The sequence below is a fragment of the Diplotaxodon limnothrissa genome, linkage group LG17 (genome assembly GCF_057381915.1).
Source record: "Diplotaxodon limnothrissa isolate DT_005_m linkage group LG17, D_limnothrissa_male_GT1.1, whole genome shotgun sequence".
Classification (NCBI taxonomy): domain Eukaryota; kingdom Metazoa; phylum Chordata; class Actinopteri; order Cichliformes; family Cichlidae; genus Diplotaxodon; species Diplotaxodon limnothrissa.
This window is the reverse complement of record NC_140612.1, coordinates 28,490,709-28,513,932: the sequence shown is the minus strand read 5'-3', so window position 1 is coordinate 28,513,932 and position 23,224 is coordinate 28,490,709. Positions and strand designations below refer to the sequence as shown.

The following is a 23,224-nucleotide window of genomic DNA, read 5'->3' as shown; positions in this document are numbered from 1 at the left end:
TCTACTTTGCAAACCGCTAACTCATAGATTTTTTGTCAAACTACTGTTAAGGTTCAAAATATTGGGGATGGAGACAAGAGAAAAAACCACAATAACAACACTGGTCCGGCCGGGTTGAGTCAAACGATGATTTTAATGAACACACGCGTGGGAGATGGACACTGATGCAGACAGCCTCAAAATCTCAAAATGGTGGAGCATTGCTCAAACTTTTATAGCCTCTGGTGCCTCCACCTTATCATACAAAGCCTAAACATTCACATGCTTTCTCTCACACAGCGCCTAAGCTACGACCTTGGCTCCCTGTTTATCTGCTCCTGCTGAAATGGGGCAGAAAACTCCAGCACACTCTGTTCTCTTCTACTCAGACAAATTAGATTTCTTATAACTCAGCAGTATAATGCATCATAAAACAATATCATTCATTCACAACAAGTCAGCAGTTTAATGTAATGCAAATCAGTTTAACTAATGTAATAGTTATCAGCTTCTTCTAATTCAGGAGAATAATGCAAACTAAAACTACATAATAATTCACAATCTTTAATTAGGGGTATAACATGGCATAAAATAATATTATAATCTAACACTACGTTGTCATCATTGAGCAATTTTTGCAACTATCATGAAGAAATTAGCTTGATATGACAAATAGTATAATTAAGAGGAAAACAGTGTTAAAAGTCAACAAGAACATGTTTTATAGGAGCAAGTAAGCTGACTAAGGATAATAACAAAACAAGAGCATAATTTCAGATTGGTTCATAAAACCATTGACAGGAACACAGCAAAGACAATGAGCAACCAAAGAAAAACACTTTTTCTAGTTACATTTGAAGAGTATTCTGTGATTTGTATGTCCATGTTTGGATGCCTTCGTCCTTTTTGTGATTTATCTGATTTTATCTGTAAAAATAATCAAGTTCCTGTTTTGCTGCCATTTTTACTGATTCCAAAAATATCATAAACCTCAGCCATATGTAATTTACCTTGAAATTTACTAAAAGAAAACAAACATTAGGACATGTGCTATGTGGAGCTTCAGGGTTGTTTTTTTTAAATGTGTGAATATTTCAATATATGATCACTAAGGTGGACTCCATCTTTTGAGCCTCTGCCATTTGAAGCATCAGTATTAGATCTTTGTTACCACCATATTGACTGCTAGCAGTGACCAGAGTGTTAAGTTATTGGCTAACATTAACTTAACTGACTGCAAGCACTGAACTTATGATCTTGTTCCGTTTGATACGGTGGCTTCAAAGATGGGGACCAGGTCTGTTCACAGCCAGTAGCTGTCTTGAAGTCAACTTTGGTGCATTAAGACAGCAACGAAAAAGGAATAAGATGCAATTACATGCACTTTGTTTGTCATAACGCAGCCGTTAACTGTGACAAATGAGTAGCAATCCCATTCCTGTTACCGTCTACAGTACAAAGAGATTAACCTTGGGTGGTAACAATAAAGGTCAAGGAGAATTGCTTTGTCAGTCTAGTTACACATGTCCGCCAAGGCCTAGTATATTGTTGCGAAGTTTGAAGACGATCCATAAAAAACTGTGGGCAAGTTTTCACATTTTGTTTGACCTGGACCTTTAACTCCACCCAATTGTCACCTAAATTAAATCAGCTAGAACTGTTATTGGGATCTTCCATCACACAACATATGAAAATTATATCCTAAAAATTGTGGACACTAGACTGCTAACAAACAACTTGAACTGATTAGATACTCCCTTCCTTCAAAGGGGGAAATAAATCACAATAATTGCTTACATTCATCTAGATTTGTAGATTTGATAGATAAATTCCTCCACCAATAGTAACATAGTTGCAGGATAGCAGTATAAAATGGCTCAGACACTCTGCAACTTCACATTTACACAGGAGTTCAATTCAATTTCATTTATATATAACCACAACAACAGTTGCCTCAGGGCACTTTATATTGTAAGTTTGAACTACTCTTTTTCCAGGGTGGAATGATTACACAGCATACTTTTGTAATGACTTTAAAAAACATAAGAATAAGGTGCACAAGTTTGAAGTTAATTTGGATGTTCTCTAATCCACATGGCGTCAAAGGTATGCGTACAAACTGAGTGTCATTTTGTAGTTAAATAACCATCCTGCAGCAACTATATCACTATTTGTGGAGGAATTTCTGCTTCTGTTGATTTCTACTGTGGGCACAAACCTGGTCCCCCTTTTCAAACCAGCCACTTCAAATGTAACAAGATCGCAAGTTCATTGCACAGAGTTGCAAATAAATTTGGTTGTGCCATATTGTCCAACCATTGTTTTCCCTAGTGTGACTCTAACATAATGTGTGCGAGCATTGTGACTGGTACGTCACTACCACATGGGCGGAAAGTGCTCCTAGGTTTCTCAGTCAGTTTCGCCGCTCTGCCATCATGATCAAAAGACCAAGATGGCAACCAGGAAAATGCTGCGATAAAAGCTTCACAATAGGACCTTACCAATTGGATGATGTCGGGTTGGTTATGGCCATCTTTTACATATAGTCTACCTCTGGGAACCAGTCTCAAGAGGCCAGTAGAGGTTTGTAACACTTCCATGTTACTTTCATTTTCAGCCCCAGCGTTTGCCATTAACTGCTTGCATTCAGTTTTACATCTGCATCTGTTCTGTCAGACACACATGGGATGTATGAATATGTCATCCAGGTTAGAGTGATTCATTTTTAGCTTCAGCCTTTAGATTAATAAGTTGTTAGTCAATATATCAATATATAATATTTTTGGAGGAAGTAGGAATCACGGTGGCTTTTAAATGTAGGAAAGGTATGTTATTACATTGAGCTCTGAAAGAAAAAGGAAAAACAATAAAAATAAAAAATACTTTGGCACAATCTTGTCATTCAAATTTGATGAAGAGAAAATTTATTTATGTGAGCCATATAGATAATATTTCACATAAAACAATGTGTTAATTGGAATGATTACTTAAGAGTTACACAAGTTACAGTTAATAAAGCATTAGGAAAACTGTGGTGAGAGCCAGTGTCAGTCCTCTGGTCTAATGGAAAGGATAGGACAGCATAAGGCAGACATCAACACATTCAAAAAGAGACATAGTGACTAAGCAAAATGACTAAATGTCTGTTTTCCAGCCTCAACTAAACGAACAGTCTGGAAAAACTTGAGTCTGAGTTCATACAAAACAGTTCCAATAACAGGGGTAAAAGTACAAACGCCTCAAAGAAATAAACATTTTGGGCAGCTTGTAGCAAATATGTCAACTGTGCTGAGACCATTGAAATAATATTTTTATTCAGTATATAATCTGGAATATGCAAAGACAGTTGTTATTATCAAGAGGTTTTATTGTTTGTGCACACTGGACTATTGGCTCCAATTTGCAGCAACAATGAATTAAATGTGAGGTGGGAGGAAAGTCACTCATAATGAGGAAACCAGTGAGAGGGTTTTTTTTCGTATCTCAGCAGAACTCCTCAGCATTTAAAGATCATTGTTTAGGTTTTATGGTCCACAACTTCTACTAATTTGCTTTATTGTCTACAGCCACTGTTTCCAGTAACAGTAACAGTAACAGTGTTTTTACCTGACGCCCGTCGCACCAAACAGACAAAAGTTACCGGCTCCTGAACATTAACTGAAGCTGAGCAGCTGCATGGCTACATAGTAGTGGATATACATCTGTCACTTGGACACCACTTCTGGTCTGTGTCCACCTAAACACAAAAGATCAGTGCAGGTTTCTTGGGAATTGGGTTCAAAATCCAGTTGTTGGGGGGGTTTTTTGCTTTGTTTTGTTTTTTTCAAGGGAGTATGGGGCTGTAATACATAATGTGTGACAGATAAATCACAATAAAGCAGTTAATAGATTACTCTTCCAGCAGCACAGAGAGCATCAGCTAAAATATAGTTTATAGTTTTTGATCAATTCTCTGTTCTTTATAGATTTCTGTCACCTGTTCCTCTGCTGTTGTCTCTGGTTGGGGTAGGGGAGGCTCTGTTGATGATTTTTGTGTGAAGGATGAGTCAAATAACATGTCAAGTCTTCCCTTTTATGTGAGTGTGCACAGTACCTGAAGATGAAAGCCTGTTGTTATGAAGAAAGTTGATAACCACCATCTGGACATCTCTTATCTCTGTCTGGAGTTTGAGGTGTTGCTATAACAGCTAAGCCATTTATATCTACTAAAAATATGGAGGCTCTAAAAGTAGCCCAAATTTACTGCAAGTTTTATGTAATAAAAGAACATTAACTGGAACTTGAAAGCATCATTAGCTGTCATCTATGAATCATCTATGTAAAACAAAGATAATCCAGACGTTTGTGAGTTATGTCTTTCTGAATTTAGACAGGTTCATTCAATTTGTCACATGTTAAACTGGGTTGTTTTGTCTTAGTTTTGTTTACTGAGTGACCTATAACAGGATTTTTAGCATTTTGGCATTTCAGTGAAAACTTAAGTACACCATTTGTGCCTTTAATTAATTAAGAGGGTATAACACAGCGCTGCAATCTTCTCTGCAGATGAATATCCCAGTAAATTGTCCCATGCAGTGCTCAGAGAAACTTAAAAAAAAAACATCTTAGATTCTACTTGTCTTAGTCAGCATTTTAGATGTTGAATTTCATGAGTACAACTAGAAAGACTGAACAAGGATGGCTTTTTTGGAAGGTCTGCCAGTAGAAAATTTCTTGTCTCTAAAATAAAAACATGGCAGCATGGCTTAGATTCACAAAATTGCATCTGGACAAACCACAAAACTTCTGGAACAGTGTCTTTTGAATAGATAAGACCAAAGTGGAGATATTTGGCCAAAATGCACAAACCGCGTTGCAGTCATTGAGTCGAGCATTCTACTCTAGGGGGAAATGTCAGGCCATCTTTCCGAGAACTAAAGCTTGGTCCAAACTGGGTCATTCAACAGAACAATGAACCCAAGCACAACAGCAAAGTCCAGACCTCAACCCACCTGAAGATCTGCAGTTGCATCTTAAAAGAGCTGTGAATGAATGCCCAACACCCTCTGTGGACTGAAGTAATGCCGTAAAAAACAGTGGGCCAAAATCCAATGTGAGAGACAAAAAACAATTTTTTTCACGTTGTTGCTGCTAAAGGTGCTTCTGCAAGCTTTTGAATCAAGGTTTTCACAGGACTGTACCCTGACTCTGACCCCTTGCTAGAAAACGTGATCCCACTGTAGGTGCAAAAGAATTGCAGGATGTTTTTTAATAAATCACATGGAGTGAGTGCCTAAACATAGTCGTAAAAAATAGCATCCAATAAACATTCTGTTGGTCCCATTTCCTAGGTCCCATCAAACCATTCAGTATGAGCTCCTTGGAGACACATGAGGACCCTCTCCAAACTCTGCATATCTATAATGCCTCATTGGCCTTTTAATTTCTTAAATTGCATACAGTTTAAGAAACTGCATACAGTCCTTTGCATTAATTGTAGAACCACATAGCTTTGTGGAAACCTTTGCATGTCATTATGTGTAGCGAGGATCCAACTGTTAAAAAGAACTCTGTTGTTAGAATTTAAATGTGGGAGTTTTCTCCATGAAATGTAAGGGGTGTGTCAAGGAAGGTGTTTATGATTTATATGCGAGTCGGCTAACAGGCTGCACTGCAACCAATTAAATCCAGGTGCCAATTCCTGGAATGCATTGATGGTATGGATGCCCACCAACGAATGAGAGAAACATTTGGCCCTTTACTCCCCTAAACCTCCTTATTCAGCTGCAGTATTTAGAGAAGTTATGGCCACCACGGGCCGCATTCTTCTTTTGTCTTACTGTTTGTTTATAAATGAATATGACACAGATATTCACTGTAAAAGAATGTGGGGAAGCAAAATAAAGGGTGCAAGAATGAAAAGTACAATAATTTACATCGTAGACATATGGGATCAATTGGATCTGCTTTGACCTGCTTTTTTGGTCAAAAACAGAGGAGAAGAAATATTTACGTCAAGTGTTATGTAAGTCTGTTCTGGCTGTTTTTATCTTCTTGGTCAAATTTTCCAAAGCCTGATTCACAGCTCGAGGAGAACAGCTGAATTTATTCTTTTTCATGACCAGTGTCTGCGTTACGGGTCTGCCAGAGATTGTTTTCACATTTTTCCAGACCTAGCTTCTCCTGCCCTTTGAAAATTTCCACGCACAACCTACTAAAATTAAAGTTTGTTTTTTCCAGTGTGAACAAATGCAATGACATGGTTTGACTGTAATAGTGACAGGTAACAATAAAAAGGGAAAACTACTTTTATTTTCGTCGTACATGGTGCAATATTTCTGTTACTTGATGCACCTGCTCTTGGTTAGTTTACAAAACTTTTTGGATGATGCTCTTTCAGAAATTCATTTTGATGACATCTTCAATTTATCTGATGCCTGGACTCCAGTTATTTGAAGAAGCCTCCTATCAACCCCCCCTCGTCCCCTCGTCTCCTCTCCTCCCCTTCCTATTCCCTCTCTGTGTCTCTCCATCTACCCCTCTCTCTCCTCCCCCTCTCTCCTTCTTTCTCTCTGTGTTTTTCTCCAGAGACTTCCAGTTTTTGAACACCAAACTCTTCTTACCTACTGGCCCTCCACCCCACACGCACACTGAGAGAGAAGCACAGGTAAGCTTGCGACTGAGGGCATGGATTTGTGATTTCCTGTTTGAGTATTCTTCCATATTTCTGGGATTACCAAGTGTTACTACAAGGCTTTAGGGCACTGGCTGGTGCTGCAGCAGAGAAGGAAAAAAATACATGTGCACTAACAATTAATGAGTAGAAGTAGGAGTTTGATCATTTGCATTTGGGTGTGTGAGCCTTAGTTTGTTACTTGTTTACATATGTCTGCAATGCATTTTAAAGACTGTGTGACAGACTTTGGTGACTTTAGACTTTGGAAAATAATCTTCTGCTCTTGGATCCAGTGTCTGCATTTTTCATGGGTCTGGATTCAATTATTCTGGTTTTCCTTTGTCTGCAGACTTGAGTATGAAAAGCCATGATTCTGAACGAATATAGATTTTTGTTTTTATATGTGTTAGAGTCATTAATTATGTAGCCAGAAAGCATGTATTTTTAAATGTTGAAAACGTAAAGCGTGCCTTCGAAGCATTTACATCGGCTTTTGTGTATTCTTGGAACATCCACATTATGTTGCTGCTTCAATTCATGTTTTAAAAAACCTCTATCATGCAGTTTGGCTTGTGCTGCAGCTATAATGATGTGATTCAAACAGATTATTAAAATAATCTAGGGCTCAGTGCTCTCCAAATTAGTAATGTCTTCCTTGACTGATCATATAATATGCTTTAATACACTGGGGAGTGGGTGTGGCATTCTCTTGGGTGGGTGAAGAGTTATCCTAACAAATTTTCAACTTCAAAGTTTACATTTTATTCTTACTTTTTTTTATTCCTTTTTATATATTCAGATTTTCAATAATAACATTTTGATCTTATTTCCTACCTCCCCTTTCTTTCTGTCTATTGGATCTGCAGACACCATGTTGCCTCTGCGTGTACCCATCTTGGCTGTGCTGGTCACACTGTCCCTCTGCCAGTATTATGACTATGATTACCAACCTAATCCAGTGATGGGGCCATCATCGCCCAACTGCAATCAAGAGTGCGATTGCCCATTCAATTTCCCCAGCGCCATGTATTGTGACAGCCGCAAGCTCAAATTTGTTCCCATAGTTCCAACAGGGATCAAGTACCTGTACCTCCAGAACAATCTGATTGAGGAGATCAAGGCAGGAGTGTTTGATAATGTTACTGACACACTGCGCTGGCTGATACTTGACAATAACCAGATCACTAATGCTAAAATAGCAAAGGGCACAATTGACAAACTCTCAGGCCTGGAGAAGTTGTTCATCAGCTTCAACAACCTTACAGAGCCAGCCATTCCTCCCTCAAAGTCCCTTGAGGAGCTGAGAATTATGAACAACAAGCTGTCCAAATTTCCTTCTGGACTCTTGACTGACAAGGAGAATTTGACCTCCATTCACCTTCAGCACAATGACCTAACCTCTGAAGCCATTTCAGGGGCTTTCAAAGGGCTAAAGAAGCTGCTGTCACTGGATGTAAGCCACAACAAGCTGAAGAAGCTCCCAGCTGGTGTTCCCAGTTCACTGGTAATGCTCTATGCTGACTACAATGTCATTGAAAGTATTGGAGCAGGATACCTGAACAAGCTGCCCTCACTTCAGTACTTGAGAGTCTCACACAACAAGCTGGTGGACTCAGGGATCCCTGCTGGAGTGTTCAATGTGACATCACTGCTGGAGCTTGACCTCTCTTTCAACAAACTGCAGTCTATCCCTGAGATCAACGAGCAGTTGGAGCAACTCTACCTTCAGGCAAATGAAATCAACAGTGAGTGATCAGCATTTTAACATCACAGGATTCTAAATGTTTTGCCTTTTTTGTTAAAGTTTTTTTAGAACAGCATCAAAGTTCGAGTTCCTGTGTTCTCAATGAAATATCTAAACATGTGAAAATAATACGGCCAAGGTTAATTGGTTAGTTAGGCCAGTTTTGTGCCAATTATACACGCATGACTGGATAGCTTAAATGTGGGCGTGGCTTATCAAATGTAAAACCAGAGAGAGGTTCTAGGTTGAAGCCATTTAGTTTGTTCATGGGTATTGGCATTACCATTTTCCAAAAGCAGAGTAATTGATACAAAGTTCAGAACTTTCCAAACGATCCTTTTTAAATGTTTTCTAACCAGATGAAAGATTAACAGGCTAGCATGTCCAGTTCTCTGTGCCAGTCATGTGACACCCAACTATGCTAAACATCCATATTATTAGATCAGGAGGAAGGGAGTAATTTAAACTAACTAACCAATTTAAACTGTAAATATAAATAACTTATTTTCAGCTGAAATCTGAAAACAAAAACATTGTGTAAAACAAAATGACATTAAGTAGGATGCTGGCTACAGCATGAGTGCTTTTACATGAAAAGAAGGGTTAAACTGTGTATATTTATGTGACCTGAAATGGAGAAGAAATGGAGAAGTTTACATTGGTAACACAAGGTAATGTTTTGTTTTGTTTTTATTTCACTTTATATTTAAAGCCATTGATATTTAACCTTATTATTATTATTATTATTATTATTATTATTATTATTATTATTATTATTATTATTATCATCATTATTATTAAAAGTGTGATTCTTAGTAGAAGCAGCAGTGTGATTGCAAATGCACAATTCCAACTCTACAGCATGTACAAACAAGCATTGTAATGCAAATGTTCATCAAGGTTCTTTTAAACTATAGACTGCAGGCATGTAAAGGATGGACATAGCGACTATGGCATCTCTGATTAGTTATTGACAGTTCTGAAGTCTTGAAACTCTCGTTTTTAGTCATATCACTTTGGCTTTTTAAAAACTGACATAGCCAAGTTTGGGGCTAACATGCTAAGGCTAGCACTAGCTTGTTAGTGATATATTTTGGGATGCCAACTTTAACTACCTAAAAAAAAAAAGCTTAAATGTACTTAACATAAAAACTGAACAGCATTACACTGTTTTTTAAGTATCTTATAACTCAAATTAAGGGGTGGATCTGAGCGACAAAGCAAGGGCAGTTAATGCACATATCAGCAACATGTCAGTTAACACTTAGACCCCCGGAGAGCAGTCATTTTGGTTTTCTACCTTAGACCCCTGCGGAGTCATCATTTTGCGTTTCTACCTTTAAAAGCCGGAGAGCAGTCAGTCAAATGCTGGAGTCGTTCATATGTATATTAGGTCGTTACCTAGGAATTCTGGAGGGAGGGGAGTGGGGGTGAGTGATTGAGGGGGTGGGGGAGTGGAGTGTTGCATGATGTCTTGGAAGCGGTTTCGTGCCATAGTTCCAATTATCTGTGGGTTTCCCAGGTTTGCTGACCAGCAGTCATTTACCGATGGAACCCTGTAAACCCCCCGCAAGATGACAATTGCAATAAATGCCATTAGTTCAGGGAGGTCCATGAACCAATGAACATGCTCCATGCACCACTCAGCAGGCCATTTGTAAATATGTGTACAAATGGTTGGTTTTTTGTACTGTTTTCATCAATAAATGTCAGCAACAAAGGACATACACCCATGTGTGTTGATTTCTCCCTAAGATGGCAAACTGAAACACTCCAAGTTGGTGACTTTTGGAGATTTGTTTCCCTGGATGATTGAGAATGCATCAAGATGAAACACAAAAGGAAGCTCACCGCTTTTGTTGCTGCCATAAATGCCATTAGTTCAGGGAGGTCCATGAACCAATGAACATGCTCCATGCACCACTCAGCAGGCCATTTGTAAATATGTGTACAAATGGTTGGTTTTTTGTACTGTTTTTATCAATAAATGTCAGCAACAAAGGACATACAAAGGACATGTGTTGATTTCTCCCTAAGATGGCAAACTGAAACACTGAAACACTCCACTCCCCCACCCCCTCAATCACTCAGTGAGTGATTGAGGGGGTGGGGGAGCTGCTAAAAGCGGTGAGCTTCCTTTTGTGTTTCATTTTGATGCATTCTCAATCATCCAGGGAAACAAATCTCCAAAAGTCACCAACTTGGAGTGTTTCAGTTTGCCATCTTAGGGAGAAATCAACACACATGGGTGTATGTCCTTTGTTGCTGACATTTATTGATAAAAACAGTACAAAAAACCAACCATTTGTACACATATTTACAAATGGCCTGCTGAGTGGTGCATGGAGCAAGTTTTGGGTGGCTTGCGACCTAAAATCCAAGTACACAGATGCAAAAAAAATCAGGCCACTGTGCGATGTGTTCACTGCTACAGGTACACATGTGGTAAATGCAGACGACAGATACCGTGGCAGTGCCAGGATTGTGAGTGATTGCTGAAAATGTTGAAATGTACTCACTCACTTTTTATCATTATTTGTAAATATGTGTACAAATGGTTGGTTTTTTGTACTGTTTTCATCAATAAATGTCAGCAACAAAGGACATACAAAGGACATGTGTTGATTTCTCCCTAAGATGGCAAACTGAAACACTCCACTCCCCCACCCCCTCAATCACTCACCCCCACTCCCCTCCCTCCAGAATTCCTAGGTAACGACCTAATATACATATGAACGACTCCAGCATTTGACTGACTGCTCTCCGGCTTTTAAAGGTAGAAACGCAAAATGATGACTCCGCGGTCAATTTAGCCAATTTAGCTTCCACTTCCACCATTTGACTGCTCTCGGGTTTTATAGGTAGAAAGGTAGAAGCCTGGGGATGCTAGTGTTAAAACGTCGCCATACCCCAATGCATTCTCTGCTTTATCATCCATTTTTCTCGCGATATAGCCATAATTAAGAAAAAGAAAATTCCCCCTATGATGAGGGGAAAAAGCAATTGAGGAAAATGAAGGGTCCTTTTCTCAAAGACTTCAATGCAGCTGCAACCAGAGCAGTTGAAGGAATGGTAATTTGGCACACCTCCAAGGCACTTTTGTCATTCTCTTTACCAGGTTAAGGGGTTGAAAATGTAAAAAAAATATATTAAAAAAATCCCTACTGGCAGCTATAACGATCTCCACTTTTTATCATTTGTAGAGTTTGACCTGTCAAGTTTCTGCAAGCACATGGGACCTCTGAACTATTCACGTCTGAAGCATCTGCGTCTCGATGGAAACAACGTCACTCACAGCAGCATGCCAGCTGACGCTGTCAACTGCCTGCGCCAAGCCTCAGATATCATGTTCGAATAAGGACCGGCTCTTCTCTATCATCATGACAAAGCTCAGCCCATAACCTTCTGGATTCACATGTCCTAATAATACATCTTTCGTAGTACTGCCATGCCTTTGCATGTCCGACATAGGTACTAGATAATCTGGGAAACATTGGCCAAGCTTTAGAACAAATCTATAGCTTAGCCAATGTGTGATACAAAAGAAGGCATGCACGTGCAATCAGATCAATAAATTCAACAGGCATTAAACAAATATTCCAAATGACTCATTGTCAATATTTCTACATACCAACCAATACTAAATCACGAAGTTTAAAAAAATTGAAATGCACACAATCTAAAAATAACCGAAAACTCCATGAGATGAATAACTATTATGCTTTGGTTATAACACACACTTTAAACATTCCAAACTTGTTTTTGAGCACACTGAATAAAGACACAATATAATAATACCGAGAGTTTTCCAATGTCTTAATTCAGCCCTAGTGTTCTCTTTTTCCTTGTCTTGTATGTTTCAGTGTCTAGCATGTATAATATAATCAGGGGGATTTTATTATTAATAATAATCCATTGCTGTGCAAAGGACCAGCACATAAGGACTGCATACTTGGATTTAATGTGTAGAGTAAGAAGAAAATGGGGGTGGGTGGGTGTATAATAGCAGCTACGTTGCAGTCGTGTTTTCATCATAGCGGTTTTAGGGAATATATCAGTGTTGTGAACGTGTCTGCCTTTATATACTGCATACTTTAAACTGGTTTGAAACAAATTTTTATGAAGTCCCAATGACTGACTTTTGTTTTGGGGTTTTTTTACTGAATAAACGATAATTGACTAAGAAATGTCTGTTTTCTCCTAATAATTAACTAGTTCTTCAAAGGATTAGAATTCTGTTCAGAATAAATTACTATTAAAGCTGATATGTTTCTCTGTTTAGTTGTACCTTGTGATGTTAGAATGATGTAATCTCGAGATTAGATTGTTTCTGTATACTAACTAAAGCCTAACTATTTGCTGTCATTCACATTACTAATTTGTATACAACATTTTCTTTACTTGCATGCACCCTTTGGTGCCACTCTTTGAATAAACTACAGCTTTTGCAGTTAAGGTGCTTTCATTACTATGTTGTTGTTGGTGTTTAATACTGATAAATGTTTCTTACCAGCATTACATCAAAATGGCACCAATTTCATGTTGATCGAATGGTGTGTCTATTTTATTAGGTTACTACATCTGTCTAGTATTTTCTTTCCTTTTTTCATGACTTCTTTTGACACCTTTGACTCAGTAACTGTTCATGGATTCACTGTAAGAAAATTAAACACAGTTGAACGAACTATGTTTGAACATATTTTCATGATATCATTGGTAAGCCTGCCTATATGTAAGCCTATAAATAACTTACAAGTCTTACTTAGTGTAAATGTAAAGAATTGAGTTAACTAATCTGACATCCTGTATTTGGGACTTATTTCCTAGAAATGCTGGGGGTGTGTCCCAGAAGCAAGGGCAAAAGGGGAGTACATGAACTGGTTGCCAGTTTGTTGCAGAGCTAATACAGGAAGACAGATAATCATTCATACCCACATTCACGCCTATTGGCAGGTTAGTCTAAATTTCAATTTTGTAACACTTGTAAAAAATGTGTGAGTTTTATAGGAATCTTTATAAGTAAGTACATGACCACTATTGAGTTATGGAACTGCAAAATGAGTGGAAGAAGAACGACTAATGAAATAGACCCTTAAATAACATCTTATAAGATTTCTATTATAGTCAGAAGATTCTTTATTTATTCTCTGAGGCCTGCTAGTGTTCTTTAAACATACTATTTACATTCAACCTTTTTAAAAGCACAGTGCATAGTGGGCTTCAACGTCATCTTGTTTCAGCAGGTTTCTCTCTAGCCATTAATTTAAAGGAGCTGCACAGTCAACCTATCGTGTATATTTCTATTCAGCTGTGCAAAACAGCTGTGCTGGTCCACGAGGTAGGCAGGGGTTGCAGGGTTTTGCTTGATATAAGCTTAAGTGGAAATAATTTTTGCTGTAAATCTACCCTCCCAGCTGTCTCAAATAGAAACCACAAGTGGCTGAAGATTTCAAAATTATTGTTTTTACAGTAAAGGTTCCTTGTGGTCCTTCAAAACAAAAAGGGAGGACTCACCACTCTTACTTATCTCACTGTTCAGTAAGGTCTATTTTTAACTTTCTATTTTCCTGTCAACTGTGATAAACATGATTATTATTGTTATTATTATGATTACATACCCTCTGCAAAGAAACTGTAGAGAACAAAATAGGCATCACGTTTTATGTTCATCTTAAGAATGATGTGCTTTCAGACTAACAGTGACTCAGAGTCTGAGAAATGTGGGATTAATGGTATGAAGGAGGAAAAAAACATAAAACCCACACATTCCTTTCCAGAGAGGTACAATCCATTTAAACATGCTGACTGAATGTTAATATAAAGTAGATGTGTTTGGAAAGTTGTATGCTTTCTTTTCCTTCACAAGAAAATGTATCATTATTAAATATGAGATTACATATACAGTCATGTGATAAAAACTGGACTTTATTCAGTCCTGTGAAAAATAAGTCCAACCCATGATTCAGTAGCTTGTAGTACCACCTTTAGTAGCAAAGACTTGGAGCAATCCTCGTCTCTAAGACTATCAGTCTCTCACATTTGTCGTGGCGGAATTTTAGCCCGCTCTCTTTACAATGTGGCTTCAGTTCATTGGTTTGTGGGCATTTGTTTATGCATAGAGGTTTGTTGGCATGCACAGTTCTCTCATGGTCCCACCACAACATTTCAATCATACTGAGGTCCGGAATTCAACTGGGCCATTGCAACACCTTGATTATTTTCTTTTTCAGCCATTAGGTTGTGCATTTTCTGCTCTGCTTTGTATCATTGTCGTGTTGCATGACACAGTTTTGGCCTAAATTGAGCTCTTGCACATTTGACTGTATACTTCGGTATACAGAGGAGCAATGACTGCAAGGTGACCAGGTACTGTGGCTGTTGAACAAGTCCAAATCATCACCCCTCCACCTTCATCCCTGATATTGTTGTGCTGATATCCTGTGTTTGGTTTTTGTCAGGCATAGAGCAAACGTGTCCACTCTGGTCTGGTGTGTCCAAAAGACATTGTTTCAGAGGCCTTGTGGTTTGTTCAGATTCAACTTTGCAAACCCAAGCTGTGCTGCCATGTTCTTTTTAGAGAAAATAGTCTCTTTTTTCTGGTGACCCTTCCAAACATACTCATTCAGTCTTTTTCCTTGTGCTGTCATGAACTTTAACATTTTGCTAACTGAAGCCTGTAGAATCTGAAGTATAGCTCTTGGGGTTTTTTTGCAGTTTTTTAGGTTCTACATGGTCTGACCTTGGGGTGAATTTGCTAGATGCCCAGTACTGTGAGGTTGTGGCATTATATTAACACAATTCAATGCTCCATACCATCAAACTGACAAAGCCTCTATTGTCATTTAGGTGGTCACACTTTTAATTAATCAAATGCATTTGATTAGCTGCTACTTACCATCTTAATTTCCAAGGAAGCAGTAAGGGTGTGCCTGTAAAGTCCTTCTTTTTCGCATGAATATATGAGATGTTTTCAAGGCGTCAAAGACACAGCTACAAAGTACACTTATTAACATATTTACTTTGTATCTAATTCAAACGGTCGCTTTAATAAAAATGTAACCTTAATTCCTCAATTACTTAATTGCATATTGTGTTTGTATATTCTTCTCACCATGAGGTTAAACTGCAGATCTTAAAAGGACCAAAAGGTGCCTATATCACCAGAAAAATTATCCTCAGAAGAGTCTTGTCAGAGGCTAAAATGCCCAATTTTCATTATCTGTTCCTGTTTTAGAAATTAAAAAAGATTGTTTATAAATCTCTGCAAGCCTCAACACAGCAGAAGTTTCAACATGTACAAAATATGACATTTTTTTCAATTCAATTCAATTTTAGTTATATAGCACCAAATCACAAAAACAGTCGCCTCAAGGCGTTTTATTCTATTGTAAGGTAAACCCTACAATAATACATACAAAGAAAAACCCAACAATCATATGAGCCCCTATAAACAAGCACTTTAGCAACAGTGGGAAGGAAAAACTCCCTTTTAACAGGAAGAAACCTCCGGCAGAACCAGGCTCAGGGAGGGGCGGCCATCTCATCTCATTTTATCTGAGAACATATACAGTTTACAGCCATATTTTTTTTTGCAAACAACACCTACGTGAATAATAATTTAAATACATCAATTTAACCGTTTTGGGTAATAATCAGAATTTAGTCAGATTTTAGGTTTGCATCTACAAAATTAACTAATATTTGATTCCACTTCATTCTAACTGCACATTCTGCTCATATGAGATCGTTAACATGGCAACTATTACAGCTGCTAAATATCATTCTGAACATGTTGTCAGACTTAGATTAAGCCTGAGGTTTGGCTGGTTTTTTATTTTATTTTGAGCCTTGCTTGAGTCTTAAGCAGCTGTAGATAATTTCACAGTGATTAACTCTCTCATCTATAATGTATTTAATGCACACACCTCATTATCAATGTGCATAATAAATTAGTAACACGCATACTGACTCTAGGTATGTACTTAAAATTCACTTATTACAACTTACACAGGATCACCAGCGCCTTTGCAAAGCTTTACACGAACTGTAACAACACTGCTAATCCTGGCTGATAAGCACCATATGCGCTGGAACAACGTCTTTCTTGGTGCATTGGTCTAGGTTTTCTTATTAGATCAGACACCATTTAAAGAGAGTAGGTTAGTTGATTATACGTGGCACTTATAGCTATTATGTAAACTGATTCCAGATGTCCCATTTGACTCATGCTAGGCTCTTATAATTCAATCCTGCTGTAAACGTCAGTTTGACCCAATTATGAAAAGTTATCTGTCTGTCGTTGGGTGCTGGAAATACACCACTTCCCAATGTCATCCAGTCTGTTTTAGCTATTTTTGCTCAGGTAAACCTGATACAAGTCTGGAGGTAAAAGAGTTAGCTGTTGCCTCACCGCTACCACCATTACAAAATGTAACATGTTTACTTTAACAGCTTTTTCACATCTCTAATGTTTTTATACAATCATATTCCAAGTGTAGGACAATTTCCTCCTTTTCCTCCTGTGCCGCCCCTATTTAAATCTTAGGTAGAGCTCCTGCTGCCTATGTCTAGACAATAAAGTCTTTTATAAAACCTTAAGCCTAATATCTTCCTGCTTGGGATGGCAGGTGAAAGTATAATCAGCTGTTGTAGCCTGGCGACGCAGTTTCATAGATCATCCTTCAATCCAGACTGCCTCCAGCTGTTCTTTTTGTTTATCGCTATTTTTACTCATAAACTGTGTCAATCAACAATCACCCCAGTTTTTGTAATTTCCACTAAGCTTACACACTATAGTTCTCTTAAAAAGGTTTATTTTATTTTTTTTCACCTTTTGCCATTTAATAGGAATAAATAGAACAAAGTAGCATACCTTTTCATGGAAAGCCTAGTATTGCAAAAAAAAAAAAAAGAAGAAGCCCAGCTAGAACTGCAAGAACAAAGTGAGTTGAAATGTGCACACCTTTTGTTTGATTTAAGTCTTCATGCTTGGTTTGGATACCCATGGATAAATATTTGCCAACATCACAGTGAAAAATATACAAATGCTTGCATTAGAACAATAAATTGATGTGTATCATGTCACATTTACTAAAATAACAGTTTTCCCTGCAATGTCTTTCTACTTTGAGTGGTTAACTTTAATTGCGGTTTGAGACACAAGGAAAATCTTTGTCTTCTGCAGTTGTTTTTGCAGTGAAACAGTGTAAAATCTTCTCCAGTACAATCTAGGTGAGTAAAATTGCTGAGTGTAATTATGTTATTTTTGTAGATAGTGCCAACAGTTGCATCAAGGTACTTTATAGTAAATATCCTATAATACCCTATAATATCCTATAATAATACAGAAAAAATGTGTATGTGCTTGTATCTGATTGTATGAGCAATGTAGGAGAAACAAAAACAAGACTTTCTGTGAAAAGCTGGGTGTAAAGTACCATCTAACCTCACCTTGCACCCTAGAAAATGTACCCCAAGGCATTTGAGCTGAAATGAGCCATAACTAATCATGTGTCCATCCCCCAGAGTTATGAGTAAAGAGCAAAACATCCATTTAAAGGTGGGGTGACATCAGCTTAACTGTCAATCGTTCAAGCATGACTTCATGTTCTATAAAAAAAGGAAAAAAATGGGGGGAAGACAAAAAGATGCAGAAAAAAAATGCTGGGCTGGCAAAAAGTAGGCAACACAGACTTCTGAAGGGACATCCCAGCTCGCACACAATCGTCCTCCCACCAACAACACACGCTCCATCTTCTCGGTTGCACCGGTGACCAAGGTGCAGCCTTGGGGGAAATCAAAAGAATAACAATACAAGAAACAGGGCTAGGCTGGGCTTTTGCTTCAGACCACTGAGACTGCAGACAATCATCAAAGCTAATCATTGGAGGAGCACAAGAACCAAAACTCACCTGGTCGAATGAAAAGCAGGTAAAGATGATTTTGGCTTTCATTTACAATGAGTCTGTTTGAGAGAGTAGTGGAAAGAGTTCAGAGAATTTGCAGATTTCTGATGAGATTGCTCTTTATCTTTGATATGGCTTCACTTTACTAACCTCTATTTAAAAACCTACACTTATTATCTCTTCTTATGATCATGATTGAGCTGGGCACTTTTTAAACCAATTTAAAGCCGCTTTACTAACACACTCACACCTAGAAAGGACTGAACCGCAAAGAAACAACTGTGGTACTTTTGAAGTTTCCAAATAAACATCTTGGAAAGTCGCATTTACTGCCAAACCTGTTTTTTTTTCACGTAACAATTACCCATAAAAACATTTTTTTTGTCCTTTGTGGACACAGAAAGTCATGCCAACTCTTCCAAATATTTCAAAGTCATGAAGAGGATTTCAACAAATGGAAATAATCATGCAAAACTCATACATTGCAAATAAAAGCCATTGTGTAATTAACATAGCTGGCTCTGACACAAAGCCCCTGGCAGGAAGCCCCTTAGTCTGTCAGGCAGATATTACCCAACATTTGTTTTTAGTAAATACAGTTTCCACTTTGCAGATCTATGAAGCCATGACTCATTAAAAACTAAAAACAAAATAACAATAGACGATCTCTTAACCTTTTAATACAGAGAGCATTTCTGAGACCTTAATGTGTTTAGCTTCTCTCTCTTTGGGGGATCCTGTAAAATAGCACATTTGTGTGTAAAATGAATGAATCAAATTGACTTTATCCCCATGTTGCTCATTGGCCATAGTAAAGTAGCACAGGGAAAGCATATTTAGAGTACAACATTAACAGACTGTGTTGCAAGTAAATCAATTTCAGTGTCTGCAGTGTGTGCAAACACAGTAGTCTGATAGAAATGCATCGAATTGGACAAATTGGACAGCTCAACATGCCATTATATGTCTTTTATCACAAGTAAAGGAGCCGCTTTTTGGCTAACCCAGTAAAGGCACTGCTAAGGCACTGAAATGTGTGCCCTTTCAGCTATTCTAGATAGCAACTTGTCTTTTATGCATAATTCCTCCGAATGTGCTTGGGACAAATGTCTGGCTGTTTAACTGATCGTAGAGGATCACAAACATGTGTTAAGGAATAATCACTGTGCACAGGTGCACATTGGAGCTCTAATGGGTTTGCATGGCTGATCATGGATGAGAGTTGCTCCTATCCTCACAAGTGAGCTGGGATTATCCTGTTGTATTCGAGGCTCTGCCGTCACTGCCAGAATTGAGCACAGTCTTATGCTCGCATGTTGAAAGGTCACCAATTCTGATGTAAGCGAGCTTCAGCAAAACATTTTGCAAGGCCAGCCTGCAGTAGAATCTCCTCAGCTTAAGCATGACTTCCCTCCCATAACCTCTCATGTCTTCCGGCAAGGTTTTGTACTTAAGCAGAGTGCGTCAGCTTTGTGCTTGATGCTTTAGCAGTAATGCAGAAAAACGTGCCTCCCCTCTTAATAATGTCAAATTTGCTCAGGAAAATCCTCATGTTTTAAAATTCAACTGGATTGTGGCATTTTCTATGAGTATCACCTTTTGCTCCTTCTCTATGGTAATTTCAAAGTATTGTCCGATTCCTGCAGGTTTTTTAGATAATGCTCTGTTCCATCCCAGTAGTTTTGATTAAACTATGGATATTTCTATCTTAATAAAGGAGCATTATATTTCCTTGAAGTCTTATACTACTTGAATTATTCAGAATAAGTTAAACTGAGATTTATATCCCCAAGCAATTCCCTCCCACATTCTTTTTTTCTGCCATCTGTGCAGACAGGGTTGACAACTCTTGACTTTCTGTACTTATTTTAAACATTGATATGGAGGTGGAGATGATCATCTGTACATGACAAATATACTGAGCTGTATGTGTGTGTACTTTTTGTTTATCCCACTAACTGCATTCACATAGTGGACAACCAATGAATAAAATTAGCACAAAAGGTTGATTAAGGACTCTTAAAGTGGCATTAAATCAATTATACCAGCAATGGTTTTACATGTGGAAGTCAGCAAACTAAGGACAGGTATATTTGCATTCTAAGTGTGCCATGGCTCAGGTACTGAAAAGGCTTAGGACAGTACACATCTATTAAGGATTATGACCATTGATCCTGGGAGACTCTAGCTGGCCAAGAGAAGCTTTAACGTCATCCTGAGTGACAGGCTTGCACACCATGAATGAAAAAGCCAGCAGTACAAATAGAGGGACGTAAAAGCCATCCTCATCATTTGAGACCACACTTGATAGGACTCCACAAAAGGAAACTTTACGGGCTAAAGGTAAGATAGACTGGACTGCAAGGCAAAGACATGTATACTGTCTGAATTATAGGGTTGATGGTTGTTAGTTGTTAATCTTGCAGCTTTAGTAACTGGGTTTAAACTTTATAAAAGCATGAATTACATTGCTGCCAATGCACTAAGTATTCTACTCCAAAGCTAATTGACAAAGCTTTGGCTTTTCTACAGTGAAAAATGAGGGGCACATCTCCGAGCAGAGGTTATCCGCCTTTGTCTTTGAAGTGTGGCCATCTATGGAAAGCAACCCGAAATGAGTTCCAGACAAACATGGAGTGCATCAAGAATTTAAACAAGCACCAGATGGTAGCTGAGAGGAATCAAGTTGTGGCTTAGAAGATGAGTGGATAGAAGATGGCAAAGCTGACTTTGGATTTTTGTTTGTTCTTGTTTTCATTTATTTTTTACTTCTTACTTGCAGAGCTTTCAATCTATTGCTTTTCTGCAACATCACACCTTTAATCTTCCTTTACGCCTGTCAGGGGTTAGCACCATTTGCATGTTTAGTTGAATATGTTTTTATCTGCATGCATCACTGCATCAGATATGCAGACTGAAGCTGGCATGCATTGACACGTGGGAGAGCTTCTAGACTGACCTAATACAATTAAAGTTGACCTGGATTTGCTTCCGGTGTTTTGAGACTTAATTGGAAGGCAAGTAAACCCCCGGATGAGTGGACTACTTCTCAGCTGGCTGCTTGCCTTCATAAATGAATTAATGATGGAGTAGGTGGTGGGGACTAATTTGGGATTTATTTCAAACACTTAGTACACTAATCCAAATGTATTTGATGATAGCCATGATTTATATATTCTACCTGTTATTAGACATATTGCATCAAACATCTTACAAAGACCGTTGCTAGTAAAGGGGGTCAGAAGTTACTGCATTCTTAAGGCAGTGTGGAATAACTGCTCAACATTTTTTAAAGGAAAGACATTTGTCTGTAGGGCTTCCTGACTGTAATACTCTCTTCTTTTTTAAACATTTCTAACGCAGGCTGAGCAGCAAAATGGAACTTCTACTGAAGCTTCTCAGCATCTGGTGCCTGATTGGGCTAACTGTCAGCCAGGACATAACTTACGAGGAACATATTGCCCAGATTCAAGCCTGCCCTAAAGAGTGTCGCTGCCCAACGAACTTCCCTCGTGCTGTTTACTGTGACAATAAAAACTTGAAGAATATCCCTAAAATCCCTCCATACACATGGTACCTGTATCTGCAGAGCAATATGATTGAAGTGCTGTCAACAGATGCCTTGCAGAATGCCACCCAGCTGCGTTGGCTGAACCTTAACCGCAATAAAATCACTAGTGAAGGCGTGGAAGAAGGTGTCCTCAGTGCAATGACTCACCTGGTGCACCTGTACATGGACGATAACCTCTTGTCTTCAGTGCCATCACAACTCCCAGCCAGCCTGGAGCATTTACGTCTGTCTCGCAATCGAATCTCCAAGATCCCTGCAGGTGTCTTCGTCGGCCTGGATAAACTTACTCTTCTGGACCTCCAGGGTAACAAGCTGATGGATGACGCTGTGACTGAAGTCAGCCTAAAGGGTTTGAACAACCTGGTACAGATCAATCTAGCCAAGAACCAGCTGAGTACCATGCCTCTTGGGCTACCACCTTCTACCACCCAGCTTTTCCTTGATGGCAACAACATTGAGAAGATCCCAGCTGGCTACTTCAAAGGTTTGCCAAAAGTGGCATTTCTGAGGCTCAACCACAACAAGCTTGCCAGCAGTGGAGTCCCCAGAAATGTGTTTAACATCTCCAGCATTTTGGACTTGCAGCTGTCCCACAACCAGCTGACTGATGTTCCTCTCATTCCCTCAGGCCTTGAGCATCTTCACCTTGACCACAACAAGATCAAAAGTAAGCCTAGGTGTATTATTTTCTGCTTAATCAGAAATCAATTTAAGCTGGAATTACTTAAAGGAAAGTTCTTTAGAATTTTTCATTTGGAATCTATCCATTCTTATTACATTAACTCCCTTTTTTTTTAATTTACAGCTGTAAGCGGCTCAGGTGTCTGTCCCGTGTCTGTCGAAGATCTGGGCGATTCACTTAATGAAAGTGCTCCTCGACTCCGCTACCTCCGACTGGACGGCAATGAAATTCAACCACCAATTCCCAGAGATGTCATCATGTGTTTCCGTCTCCTTAGGTCTATTGTCATCTAAACAGAAAAACGAACATTGTTTCTTAGGCCAATTCTTATTTTCCACAAATGATGACTTGACCTTGAAGTTGATTTGGTAAATAAGAATTGTGAAGCCATACATATTTGCATGTTTGTAAAGTATCTGACATTAGTTGGCATGAACTTATTGTATTGTTGTGTCTTGGAAACAGCTTTTTTAGTTAAGTCTGAATAAGATCTAAAAGACACTACTGATGGGTTAGAAGCTTTAATTGTGGTTATTGACCGCTAGCTGTGCCTTATGCAGGTGTAAACAGCTGCATAAATACTTCTGAACCAAAATGTAACTGTACATGAATAGGAGGACAATATGTATTTATGGCATGTAAAAAGCTTGGTGACTAATTGTCATTATGCGATATTGAACAGAAGCTA

General features: G+C 38.5%; 2 protein-coding genes across 2 annotated transcripts; both read left to right on the top strand.

The window, feature by feature from the left end:
• The first annotated feature begins 6,555 nt into the window (after positions 1–6,555).
• lum (lumican) lies at positions 6,556–12,571 on the top strand. The gene is made up of 3 exons (XM_085375786.1): positions 6,556–6,625; positions 7,501–8,379; positions 11,582–12,571. The coding sequence occupies exons 2-3, from the start codon at positions 7,506–7,508 to the stop codon at positions 11,734–11,736; spliced, it is 1,029 nt and encodes a 342-aa protein (XP_085231912.1). The 5' UTR covers positions 6,556–6,625; positions 7,501–7,505; the 3' UTR covers positions 11,737–12,571.
• Positions 12,572–18,297: 5,726 nt separating this feature from the next.
• kera (keratocan) lies at positions 18,298–22,829 on the top strand. Its single transcript, XM_085376385.1, has 3 exons — positions 18,298–18,308; positions 21,647–22,521; positions 22,660–22,829. Exons 1-3 carry the CDS (start codon positions 18,298–18,300, stop codon positions 22,827–22,829), a joined length of 1,056 nt encoding a protein of 351 aa, XP_085232511.1.
• The last annotated feature ends 395 nt before the right edge of the window (positions 22,830–23,224 follow it).

Excerpts from the sequence above, each read along its gene's own strand:
- lum (XM_085375786.1), top strand. The coding sequence starts at position 7,506 with ATGTTGCCTCTGCGTGTACCCATCTTGGCTGTGCTGGTCACACTGTCC. Across the intron at positions 8,380-11,581 it reads TCAGGCAAATGAAATCAACA|AGTTTGACCTGTCAAGTTTC; the intron begins GTGAGTGATCAG and ends TATCATTTGTAG.
- kera (XM_085376385.1), top strand. Across the intron at positions 22,522-22,659 it reads TGACCACAACAAGATCAAAA|CTGTAAGCGGCTCAGGTGTC; the intron begins GTAAGCCTAGGT and ends TTTAATTTACAG.